General features: G+C 30.8%; 2 protein-coding genes across 2 annotated transcripts; both read left to right on the top strand.

Annotated features, from left to right (window-relative positions):
- The first annotated feature begins 4916 nt into the window (after nt 1-4916).
- LOC105790226 (xyloglucan endotransglucosylase/hydrolase protein 22) lies at nt 4917-6109 on the top strand. Its single transcript, XM_012617710.2, has 3 exons — nt 4917-5233; nt 5307-5500; nt 5595-6109. Exons 1-3 carry the CDS (start codon nt 4976-4978, stop codon nt 5983-5985), a joined length of 843 nt encoding a protein of 280 aa, XP_012473164.1. The 5' UTR covers nt 4917-4975; the 3' UTR covers nt 5986-6109.
- Nucleotides 6110-8856: 2747 nt separating this feature from the next.
- On the top strand, nt 8857-12086 carry LOC105790221 (probable 1-deoxy-D-xylulose-5-phosphate synthase 2, chloroplastic). The gene is made up of 10 exons (XM_012617706.2): nt 8857-9033; nt 9108-9299; nt 9385-9549; nt 9639-9789; nt 9911-10182; nt 10272-10545; nt 10634-10941; nt 11019-11300; nt 11384-11671; nt 11790-12086. Exons 1-10 carry the CDS (start codon nt 8956-8958, stop codon nt 11925-11927), a joined length of 2148 nt encoding a protein of 715 aa, XP_012473160.1. The 5' UTR covers nt 8857-8955; the 3' UTR covers nt 11928-12086.
- Nucleotides 12087-13150: the final 1064 nt, after the last annotated feature.

The raw sequence follows: 13150 nt of genomic DNA, 5'->3' as shown, positions 1-13150 counted from the left end.
AAATTTCTAGTATTAATAATGTTCTTGATTGAGTTGGTGTCATAAGTGAATTCAACACTAACTCTAGATTGATGACAACACCATAATAAGCAATTGGAGTGTATTTAGTGCTTTTAATATGATGTATTTATGTCTTTAAATTTTATTTTACTCACAATTTAATATGTGATTTTTATTTTAATATCGTACATATTTTATGTGTTATTGTTAATTAATTTCAATATTTATATTTCATTATTTTTAATCTATTATATGTATTCTAAATATATAGTTTTCACAGCGTATGTGATAGATGAACAAAATTCATTAATTCATTGAAATATGCAAGTTAAACCAAAACCTTAGATTAGATATTAAGAGGAGAAAATAAAATTAATATGCTTCATTCATAATTGTCGAGTTTAAATTTATCTATTTTGTTAAGGTGATGCATTAATTTTTCTATAACAATCACTCGTTATAACAACATTCTATTATAATAGTTAAATTTTTAGAAGAATCGATTTTAATATTCTATTTTAAATTTCTATAATAATTTTTCACTTATAATTGTAACATCTATAATTATGAAGTACGTTCTTTATTAAATTAGTTCTCTATAACAACATATTATCTAAATTTTAAGTAAGATTATAGCTCTTTCATATAAGCAAGCCTATTAATTATCATTTATTAAATGAAAATTATCTTAATTAAAATATTATTTCAACAAAATGATTAATTTTCACTTGAAGAAATTTATTAATCATGTTTTATTAAATGAAAATAATCTTCACTGAGTGAAATTAAATATATCAATTCCATGAACTATTAAGCTCCCTAATTAAATATTTTGCTATGAATTTAAAATATCATAAAGTTATAAATTGATTACTTGAATTTAGTAATTCATGATTGTTATACCTTGTCTAGTGGTCCTCCCAGACCTTACAATGTACTTTACGAACCTCAAAGTGCATCCATAGAGAGCTGAACGCGTATCTCTCAATGGAACCAACTACATTACGAACTTGGGGTTGGTTCACGAACATCAACTCGATGAACTTTAGAAAGGAACAACTCCGCTAAGACTATGTGGGGGCACGTGGAGGCCCAAAGTAATTAATTGCTAGTCGCCCTATAACATCTCATCTTAGGACGTGATTCTAGGACGTAGTATCATTATCACTGCCAAGGGTATCAAATCAAATTTCCATGTCAGTAACCTCAAGACATGTATCCAAGCTTATTCCCCACTATAAAAGGGGCATGCAAACAAGTCATACAGATTCACGTACACACTCCTTCCCAATCCCCTAACTATCTTCAAAACTAAAATCACTCCCCAACCTTCACGTCATTCTTCCTCGTTCAATCATCTTCTTCTTCCTCTTGTTTACCTCATTGGTTAACAATGATTATTAATTAATTAATTAATTAATTTAATTTGATAACTCATTGATTAATTGAACTTATTAGATTTATGGACTTTATAATTAATCATGTGAAATAATGTAAAATAAAATATGCATAAAAATAATAATACATAAACTTATTATATGTCTTTTAATTTTATTTATTTGATTCCTATTTTCTTTCTTTTTTGAATATAATTCTCATTTTCTTTATTTAATGAAAATTCACAATACAAATTTTATGGTAAGCTTATTATCTCTCTATAACAACATGTTGTTATAGGTGTATAACAACCACCTCTCTATAACAGGTAAGATCTGAACAGCCAAACGACATAAAACCATTCATTCCAATTCTATATCTGTTCGAATAAAATGCTTAACCAATTCCATGCACCGAAACCAAAAAATCCTTTCTTCTTTCTCCAAACTTTTTCCATTCTACCACCAAATAATCTCTAAGAATTCACAAATCTAAATCAATTAATTGTTCTTGAATAGCACTTATCTCGGTAGAAATTTCCCGATTTCAAGTAAAAAAAAAAAGTGGGGATCTATATTAAGAAAGTTCAAATTTATGTTTTTATGAAAGTTAATTTAGAAGAAGAAGTATTTAATGAATTAAAAACTCAAAATTTAATTATTTTATACTAAGGAAATTGTGTTTTAAAGACAAACTTACGTGAGTAATATATATATATATATATTCAAATAGGAGTATGTATGATAATGGAAACTTTTAAGGTGGACCAATTATATTATTTTACTATATTGTGAATGATTTGTTCGTGTATTGTGTGCCAACCGACTTGAAGTTGGTGGGATATACTGATACATACATCCATTCCAAACAAGACCTCCATGGGGCCATGCCACAACATTATTTTATAGGCATTTAGGACCTCAAAATTATTTGAGAATTATAATTATAATATAAATTAACATTATTTTAACATGTTATAACATATTTTTTTCACAATGAAATGATTCTGGCAGCCAGCTGTTTATTTGTAATCATTTTCTCTCTTTTGTTTGCCTTTTCATAATTATCCACAAGCCATTCATGAACCTGCTTTCCTATCATATCATATGTCTTTTCTCTTATGTGATATTAGTGTTGAATTCTTAAGTTGGATTTCTCAATATTATTTTTATTTATAAAATTTTAATAAAAATCATTCCAAATTATTGCTATTACTTTATGTCCACCGAACTAGCTAAAGTAAATATATTTATCAGTTAATTATATAGCTATAATGAATAAAGATATCGTTCCTACGAAGATTAAAAGTACTAATAATTATTATTATTTTTATTATTTAACAGAATAATTCGAGTGATTGATCTAAAAACTAAATTTAATTAACTAATGAACATAGCAAAGAACAAAAGAAGCGAATAAACGATTAATAACTAATAAGCGAAACAATACTCATGAAATAATTCACCTAGATTTCATCTGTCACTATCAATCTAAATTACGCAATTTCTTTATTTAGTGACATGATCCATGGAAACCCCTAATTATGCTAATATCTCTTTCGAGAATATGAGCAACTGACTCTAGGTTGATTAATTGAATTTTCTTTTTAATTAAAACTCTTATTATCACATTAACTCGGGCTATGGATTCCCCAATTAGATTTGACTCTAATCCAATAGATTTATGTCATCATATTTTTGGGATTACATGCAACTCCACTCAATTAAGCAAAATTTACTCTTACATATGGTTTATTTAACCTCTGATTTAAGTACATCAAATATGAATCAATAGTTTAGAAATATTAAACCAATAAATTAAGCACACATAATTAAGAATAAAAAATAATTATTTATTGCGTAAAAAAAATCAAACGTGATTTTTTGCTATTCAGAATGCAAATCTGCGCAATCGACACGACCTACCACACGCTCGTATGGTAGCTCATGTGGGTCACATGGTCATGTGGAATGGGTCAGCCCGTATAGGTCCTATAACTTGCTTTGATTTTTCGGTTTTTACTCGTTTTTTGCTCATTTTGCTCCCAAATGCTCTATTAGGCATCAAAACATGAATTTAAAGGATTTGGAGTATAAAATTCACAATTAACATCTAATTATCACCCAAAAACACATTAAGAATGAGGTTAAAATATATTACTTTTAACACTTATCAATACTTTAAAAGCTAATTGATGAACATTCTTTTATTTAAAGTTATCTATAAATAATAAAACCATCTCCTTTGATAGCCATAAGGAGTAAATAGAGGTAGCTTAGGTACTATAAAAAATTAGTAGAAGTAATTTAGGTATTAAAACTTAATAAAGACAATTTAATTAGTATTTTGGAAAAGGATTAATTTTATAATTTTTAAATTTTATTTTCACATTTAAGTTACTTGTTTTTTTTTTGCTACTTAATGTTCAAATATATTTTTAAAAATTTTAAATTTTATTTTTCTATTTTAATTATTTGTGATTAATTTCTACTTAATCGTTAAATAATTCATCTATGTCTATTTATCCGAGGGTTTAAATTTCTGAAAATAATAGGAGGATTAAAGTATATTTTAACATTTAAATTTATACTCCATAATTTGAGATAAATAAATAATCAAAATAACACGTAGCGTAAAAATCATTTTAATTTTCATTGAAAGAATGTTAAAATGTGAACTTGGTTAGACATTTTATAATTAATTTAATTATTATTTTGTTTGAGATGATGAGCCCAGTGGATGAGTTTTGTTGGATCCAAAATTAGTCAATCAATATGACAATGACAATGGGTGAAATTAAAAATATATATTTAACAGTCAAAATTAAATTGTAATTTTTATGATAAAAAATATAATTTCATCATTTTAATAGGTTATATTTTATAATTTTTAAAGGAATAAATCAAATTTTTATATTTCTAAGTTTGACCAAAATATAATTTTACCTTTACTCAAAAGACCATACGAAATTTTTATTTATTTTAGGGGGTCTAAGACCCTGCTATCCTCCCCTAGTTTTGCCATTGACAATTACTCACATTAATTAACACAGCTGATTTTAAGCTAATGAAATCTTTTGGTTCACTCAAATTGTAGAACAAATCAATCATGTTTATTTTAAGATCATTTCGATATTTTCAAAATTCAAATACACGATTTTTTTTTAAAAATATAATGTAACTTACTATTGGATGTAAAAACACCTATATTTTTAAAGTTTATTTTAACATTCATTTATATTATCTTAAATAATTTATTTTTTATTTAAAAGCTCAAATTTTAAAATCGGATTAAATTCCTGACTTTCATATCTATCTGCTTGCACCAACCAGACATAGGAAGAAGGCACCAAACCCATTAATTAAACATGCATTTTGGAAGCAAGGAACAGCCATTAGTTCTTTCTTTCTCTTTTATGGTTCCAGCTGTTTACAACTTCGATTCACTCAATGTCCCGACGGAAACACATTGCACGAAGCTTCCAAACAACCCCTCTCTACTCTGTTTCACCAAATCCTTCCCCCCTATATAACCACCCTCTATCACTTCCCCATTTCAAACATCATAATCTAAATTACAATACAAACCCACCAAAATAATGACCACTTCGTTGCTTCTTTCTCTTTTATTCAGCTTTGTAATACTTGCCTCAGCTGCCGACTTTAACCAAGACATCGATGTTACTTGGGGTGATGGCAGGGGCAAGATTCTCGAAAACGGAAACCTTCTCACTCTCACCCTCGACAAATTCTCCGGCTCTGGTTTTCAATCCAAGAACCAATATCTGTTTGGGAAGATTGATATGAACATTAAGCTGGTCCCAGGCAACTCTGCTGGCACTGTTACCACTTACTATGTACGTTGTATCATCATACTTGTCTCTTATTTATTTTACAACTCTGTGCTGATATGTGGGGTGACAATTGCAGCTTCGTTCGGAAGGGTCGACATGGGATGAAATCGACTTCGAGTTCTTGGGGAACCTAAGCGGAGACCCATACACAGTCCACACCAATGTATATACACAAGGCAAAGGTGAGAAAGAGCAACAGTTCTACCTTTGGTTCGATCCCACCAAAGACTTCCACACCTACTCCCTTCTTTGGAACCCTCAACGTATTATGTACGTCTTCTTTTACAACCCCCCCCCCCCATTCAATTTTACAGTTTCGATTATTTTCATTATGTTTAACTGTGGTTCTTTTGAATGTTCACAGCTTCTCTGTTGATGGGACTCCGCTCAGAGAGTTCAAGGACTTGGAATCGATGGGCGTTGCGTTCCCAAAGAGCCAGCCGATGAGAGTGTATTCGAGTCTTTGGAACGCCGATGATTGGGCCACTCGAGGTGGTCTTGTTAAGACAGATTGGAGCCAAGCTCCTTTCACTGCTGCTTACAGGAATTACAAGGCTGATGCATGTGTGTGGTCTTCCGGGAAATCATCATGTTCCTCCACCTCACCCTCTCAAAATGCATGGCTATCGCAAGAACTGGATATAACGAGCCAAGAAAGGCTGAAATGGGTTCAGAAAAATTACATGATTTACAATTACTGCACTGACACCAAGCGATTCCCTCAGGGACTTCCTAAAGAATGCACTGCTCCTTAACAGGGATTTTAATTTAATTTCTTCCTGGTTATAAAGACGGTTATTTTTCAAAAATGCCTTTGTAGAAAATTTTTCTCCATTTGTAATGTATAATATAAGAACATATCTCTTATTAATTATTTAATATTTTTTTAATATTTTTTTGACACATTATTTTAACTTAAATTTTAGACGTTGGGTTTTGAATCTTAGATCCTAACTTTTAACCCTAGACTTTGCACTCTGAATTTTAGACTCAATCTTCAAGGTTGAAGATTCAAAGTTCAGGTTCAGGGTCTATGATTTATGTTAAAAAAATTATTAAAATAATATGCCAATAACATAAAAAAATATTGGAATGACATTAATAATTGATAATAATTATAAGACAATGTGACGTCTCTATTTCATATAATTTTTTTTCTGTAAATGTTATATTTTGAATATTGTATTAGTACTTTTGACATAATTTATTAATGTTTTATTAAAAGCAAAATATATATATACATTCGAATTGGACTGTGTATGACAATGGAAACTTTTAAAGTGGACCAATTATATTATATTACTATATTGTGATATTTTGCCAATGATTTTTTCGTGTATTGTGTGCCAGCCGACTTGATGTTGGTGGGATATACATACATCCATTCCACAACATTATTTTATAGGGATTTAGGAATATCTGATTACACCCGTCTAAAACATAAAATGGTTTAGATAAAAAAAAACATCATGTTTGTTTTCTAAACTGGTCAAGTCTTGAATCAGTTTTTCTTAACTCGAGTTTAGTTCGAATTTGTAAAAAGAAAAACTTGCTGCTTTTTGTTATTGTTTTCACTGCTTTTGCTGCTATTTTGTTACTGTTTTCGTGTTATCTCGCTATTGTATTGTTACTATTTTGTTGTTATTATTTAGATATTGTATAACTCTTATTTTATTGTTAATTTTGCTACTATTTTAGATGTATTTGCTTGCTAAGTTGCACCTATATTAGTGTTTTTTGAGTATAAATAAAATTTTTAATTTGTTGGGAAATATTTATTTTAATATTTTTAGTATATTATATTTTTTAAATTTGTTTTTATATAAAATTAATAATATAAAAAAATAATACGGTCGAGTTGGGCTCAGGTTTTAACATTTTTATCCAGACTGAGCTTGAACAAAATATTAGACCCATTTTCCAGGCCAAACAGAACTCAGGCCTAAAAAACGAACCTAAAATTCTATTGAGACCCGACCAAGCATGGTCCATGATCACTTCTACATTTAGAAGCTCAAAATTATTTAAATTATTATAAGCTTGATAACTATTCTAGAAAGTGACACTACATGTCAATAAAAAAAAGTATTTGAAGTATGAAAAAATGAAAAAAAAAATATTGATGTAGATGTAGTTGTAAAACATCTAAGATATTGTTAAAAAGGATAATTATAAAAAAAAATTCTAGTTTGAAATCAAATTTATAATGTCAGACTATATTAACTCGACCCTTAAATAGTATAGGCTTAAGGATACAAAAAAAACCCTCAAACTTCTTAAAAAAAGCAATTAAGCCTTACTTTTTTTTTTTTGCACTTATTTGGGTACTTGAACTTTCAAAATGCATAGCAAATACCCTCAAACCTTTTCAAAAAAAGCAATTAAGCCCCTACTTTTTTTTGCACTTAATTGGGTACTTGAAATTTCAAAATGCATAAAAAAGACCCTCAAACTTAAAAAAAACAAAGAAGCAATTAAACCCCGCTTTTATTAAAATTAGAAAAAATTAAATATTAAAATTAGAAAAATATATAAAATTTATAAAATTTATAAAACATATAGAAATATAAAAAATTATAAAATTTTATAAAGTTGTAAGAAAACTATAAAAAATGTAAAGAAATATAAATTTCAGTAAAAAAATTATAAAATTATCGTACAAAAAGAAGCATTTTATAATTTTTCTATAACTTTTAATTATTTTTATTTTTATCATTTTTCGTCACATGTCAAGTTGTGTTGTGACACGTGATAACTTTAATTGTAAAATTAGGGGTTGTTAACTTTAACGATCAACAGTTAAAGTTTATTGTTAAAGGACTTTTGATGCATTTTATAAAGTTTTATGATTATTATAAAATTTTAAAAGTTTTTATATAAAAAAGTACTAATTTTAATAAATTTTATATTTTTATATTTTATTAAAATTTATTATTTATTATTTTTAATAAGAGCAATGGCTTAATTGCTTTTTGAAAAATTTTAAGAGTCGTTTTGATGCATTTTGAAAGTTTAAATAACCAATTGAATAAAAAAAAGAGCAAGGGCTTAATTGTTTTTTGAAGAAATTTGAGGTCTTTTAATATATTTTAAAAGTTTAAATGCTCAACTGAGTGAAAAAGAAAGGAACTTAATTACTTTTTTTGAAAAATAAATTATTGTTATATTATGAACATTGTGAAACACAAAATTCAAACGTGATGCATAATGTACATGTATGGATTTAAAAATTGAAGTGGGAAAACATGTTACATGTGTCCTTATCTATTAATTTGACTGAGATTTGCACATCTCCACTCTATCTATGTATATCATATATTATAATATATACTATAAACTTACGTTATAAATGAGCTTAATCTCATCTTTTAATAATATTATCATGTAATCTGGATGATCTTTTAAGAAAAATCTCTTTGAAAGTAACATAAAGTTATTGTATAAATTTATATTTGGTGCAATTATATACGACAAGGTTGAGGTTGAGGATGATTACGGCTTTGACTGTTCTTCACGTGGAAAGTAATTTCTAATTAGGGAAGAATTTTCCAGGAAAAAGTGATCAGCCATTAAAGCTTAGATAACTTTAGCCTATAAGTCCCCCTCTAACATTGCACCCATTTCCTTCACAATTCATCGTCAAACCCATTACTACATTTGATACTACTTTCCACCCAAACAAACACAATTTTCAGCTTCTTAAGTTATTTAATCACAACGAAGCAATGGCTTCTTCCATTTTCAGAACAAATTATCTTCCTTTGCAGCAATACCAAGATGGATATAATCCCATTTATCGCAAGGTGTGTCTTGTCGGCCAAGTTTTCATTCGTTTTACATTGATGAACGCTCACAGTGTGTACTGATATTATTGCAGTTTCGATCCAACGGAGTTGCAGTAGCACAGCTGGAAACGGGGAATGCTAATAATGAAAGGAACACCATGGCTAAACGAGGCCAACAAGCAACACAAATCAAAAGGTTACTTAACTTCTCAGGAAAAGAACCATCTACTCCACTTCTTGATACCATAAACCATCCCATTGATACGAAGAATCTTTCCATCCAGGTAAGTAATTAATTACTATACTATTAAATATAATTTTGTGATGTACGAAGCAGAAAACAATGTATTTACTCATTTAACACTATAGGAGCTTGGGAAGTTAGCTGATGAACTACGAGAAGAGGTGGTTTATACAGTGTCAAACACTGGTGGGCATCTCAGTGCAAGCCTTGGGGTGGCTGAACTAACAGTGGCACTTCACCATGTTTTCGATACTCCTAAGGATAAGATTATTTGGGATGTTGGGCATCAGGTAATAACGTTATGTTGTCTACTGTTATATACAGTTAGTTCTGTTGATGTATGATGGGTTATTGACATACTGAATTTCTGTGTTTGCAGTCCTATCCGCATAAGATTTTAACTGGTAGAAGATCCAGAATGCATTCGATTCGACAGACATGCGGTTTAGCAGGGTTTCCGAAAAGGGAAGAGAGCATTCATGATGCCTTTGGAACTGGCCATAGTTCCACTAGCATTTCTGCTGGATTAGGTACTTGTTCGAAGCTCTTCGTCATTGTTCAGAATAGTATTCGTTATTACATCTGCACCTACAGTAAATGCAAATGAACGTAAGCTGATACTGGTGGGATGCTTTATTGCCATTTTTGCAGGGATGGCAGTTGGGAGAGATTTGTTAGGGAAGAACAATCATGTAATTGCAGTAATAGGTGATGGAGCAATGACTGCTGGAATGGCTTATGAAGCACTCAACAACGCTGGTTATCTTGACACTAATCTCATCATCATCTTGAATGACAACAAGCAAGTTTCATTGCCGACTGCCACAATCGACGGTCCAGCTCCACCAGTTGGAGCTCTTAGCAAAGCTTTAAAAAAGCTGCAATCAAGCAGGGAGTTTCGTCAACTACGCGAAGCCGCAAAGGTGTCTAAATTTGGCTATTCGAACCTAAATACTTCACTATGATAACTAGGCGAAATGGGCTTATTTAAGTTGTTTTGACATATTGACAGGGTATCACAAAGCAAATAGGTGGACAGACACATGAAATCGCTGCCAAATTCGATTCCCACATGAGAGGAGTTGTTGGTGGTTCAGGGGCTAGCCTATTTGAAGAGCTAGGACTATACTACATAGGACCAGTGGATGGCCATAATGTAGAAGACCTTGTTTATGTGTTAAATGAAGTTAGATCAATGCCAGCCCCAGGGCCTGTTCTCATTCATGTCATTACCGAGAAGGGAAAAGGTTATGCCCCTGCTGAGATTGCACCTGATAAAATGCATGGTAATTACAATTCAGCACTACCTAATCGGACTCGAAGTAAATTTCGTCCTTCTAGTGTTTAACACGGGTGTTTTTCTTCTTCGTGTAGGGGTTGTGAAATTCGATCCCAAGTCCGGGAAACAAATGAAGAACAAGTCAGCAACACGATCGTATACTCAGTACTTTGCAGAGTCCTTAATAGCTGAAGCAGATGAAGATGATAAAATAGTGGGAATCCATGCCGCCATGAGTGGAGGAACTGGACTTAATTTATTCCAAAAACGATTCCCAGACCGATGTTTCGATGTCGGTATAGCCGAACAACATGCTGTTACCTTTGCTGCTGGTCTAGCTTCTGAAGGGCTCAAACCATTTTGTGCCATTTACTCTTCATTCCTACAAAGAGGATTCGATCAGGTAATTCCAAGTTATAAGCTAACTTCAAAGCAATGATGTGATCAGAATCTGATAATAACAAAGAGTTTAGATTGCAGGTTGCTCATGATGTTGATCTTCAAAAGCTACCAGTAAGATTTGCAATAGACAGGGCTGGCTTGGTTGGTGCAGATGGACCAACGCATTGTGGCTCGTTCGACACTACTTTTTTGGCATGTTTGCCTAATATGGTGGTAATGGCACCTTCGAACGAAACTGAGCTCATGCACATGGTGGCCACGGCAGCCGCCATCGATGATCGTCCTAGCTGCTTTAGGTACCCTAGGGGCAATGGCATTGGCTCCATTCTCCCACCAAACAACAAAGGAACACCATTACAGGTACATCAATTTTATCCTACTACATCTCTTTAGTTGAAAACAGTCACTCATACGTTGTTAACTCGAAATTCGAAAATGTTCAGATTGGGAAGGGAAGAGTACTAAGAGAAGGAAGTGGCAGGGTGGCGATTTTAGGGTATGGAACAATCGTACAAAGTTGTATGAAAGCAGCAGAGCAACTACAAATGCTCGGCATCTCCACAACGGTGGCGGATGCTCGTTTTTGTAAGCCAATAGACGGAGATTTATTAAGACAACTAGCTCGAGAACATGAGATATTGATCACCGCGGAAGAAGGATCAATCGGAGGGTTTAGCACCCACGTCTCTCATTTCTTGTGCTTGAACGGACTACTAGATGGCAAGCTTAAGGTAACACTATCCTCCATTAATGTACAGTTAGTGATAACATAAGTTAATATCTAAGCTAGTAATGAAAATTGAAGATTTTGTATGATTATAGTTCTAAAATCAATGTTAAATGGTGCAGTGGAGGCCAATGGTGCTACCAGATAGATACATTGACCATGGATCTCAAAGTGATCAAATTGAAGAGGCAGGGCTGAGCTCAAAGCATATCGCCGCCACAGTTTTATCACTACTAGGACAAACCAGGGGAGACATGTAAAAGAAAATGTACAATACAAGGCAATTAGAGTTCGATTCATAGGTACGCTTGTATGATAGTTTAGTGTATGCGTGTGTGGTAAGTTTACCTGTACGTGTAAGTGAACGTGACTAAAATGTATTTGATAGTTCTTATAAGTATGATACGATTTTTACGAAATTTATATGATATAAATTATTAATACTAGTCCTATGGTACATTTAACGGGTAAAAGAAATAAAATAATATAAAAATAACTAAGCATTGATTTTAAAATATATATAATTATCAATAAAACAATAAAATGTAAATATTTTTTTAATTAGATTGAGATTGCATTAGCATGGTCTAAATTTTAAAATATTATCATAAGTTTAAATATTTAAGTGAGTAAAATGTTATTTTATTTTATTTTAAAATAATTTCAATTAATTATTTTAAAAGTTTAATCATTTAATAATTTCCTAATTGAATTGATGTGTAACAACCTCATCCCGTAAAGATAAAAGCATAAATTTAATTCTTAAGAAGTAACTTCATTTTTCACACCCTCGGTCCAACCAAGATATATGTAAGTTTATGAAATTAATAAATTTGCTTTTAAAACTTTGCGAAATTATAATATATTTATCAACAAGTGTTCAGTGTAATGGTATTGCACTCTTAGAGAGAGAATTCAAGTTTGAACCCTATAGACAACATCATTAGGAGGGGTAGTCATGTAAGGGCAAAGCCAGAAAATTTTTTTAGGGAACGAAATTAAATTGTAATTTTTATAATATTAAAAATGCAATTTCACTATTTTAATAGCTTATATCTTTATAATTTTTAAAGGATTAAATCAATTTTTTATCATTTTTAGGGGGTCAAAGTGTAATTTTACCTTTACAATTTTAAAATTTAAAAAATTTTAAAGGGTATAAATGAAAATTTTTCTATTTTAGGGGGGATCCGGGGCTCTGCTAGCCTCCCTAGCTACGCCCCTGTAGTCACAAACCCCCCCCCCCAAAAATTAGTTTTCATGAACCTTACAACTAACATAAAAGATACCTTAATTATCTGAAAAAAGAGAGTTGAATTTTTCAAAGTTTATTTTTAAATAATTATTTATTCAATTTTTTGCTTATCAGTCATCCATATATTAGGTTTAGCTGAAATGATAAAGTCGAGACAATTAAAATTATGATACCTTGGGGATAAAATCTCATAGTTGACATTTATATGTATATATATTTTAGATTTAT

This window comes from Gossypium raimondii, chromosome 8 (assembly GCF_025698545.1).
Source record: "Gossypium raimondii isolate GPD5lz chromosome 8, ASM2569854v1, whole genome shotgun sequence".
Classification (NCBI taxonomy): domain Eukaryota; kingdom Viridiplantae; phylum Streptophyta; class Magnoliopsida; order Malvales; family Malvaceae; genus Gossypium; species Gossypium raimondii.
Note: the sequence above shows the minus strand (reverse complement) of the source record. Positions and strands in the feature narration are given on the sequence as shown.

Excerpts from the sequence above, each read along its gene's own strand:
- LOC105790226 (XM_012617710.2), top strand. The coding sequence starts at position 4,976 with ATGACCACTTCGTTGCTTCTTTCTCTTTTATTCAGCTTTGTAATACTT. Across the intron at positions 5,234-5,306 it reads GCACTGTTACCACTTACTAT|CTTCGTTCGGAAGGGTCGAC; the intron begins GTACGTTGTATC and ends TGACAATTGCAG. Across the intron at positions 5,501-5,594 it reads TGGAACCCTCAACGTATTAT|CTTCTCTGTTGATGGGACTC; the intron begins GTACGTCTTCTT and ends GAATGTTCACAG.
- LOC105790221 (XM_012617706.2), top strand. The coding sequence starts at position 8,956 with ATGGCTTCTTCCATTTTCAGAACAAATTATCTTCCTTTGCAGCAATAC. Across the intron at positions 9,300-9,384 it reads CGAAGAATCTTTCCATCCAG|GAGCTTGGGAAGTTAGCTGA; the intron begins GTAAGTAATTAA and ends TTAACACTATAG. Across the intron at positions 10,183-10,271 it reads AACTACGCGAAGCCGCAAAG|GGTATCACAAAGCAAATAGG; the intron begins GTGTCTAAATTT and ends ACATATTGACAG.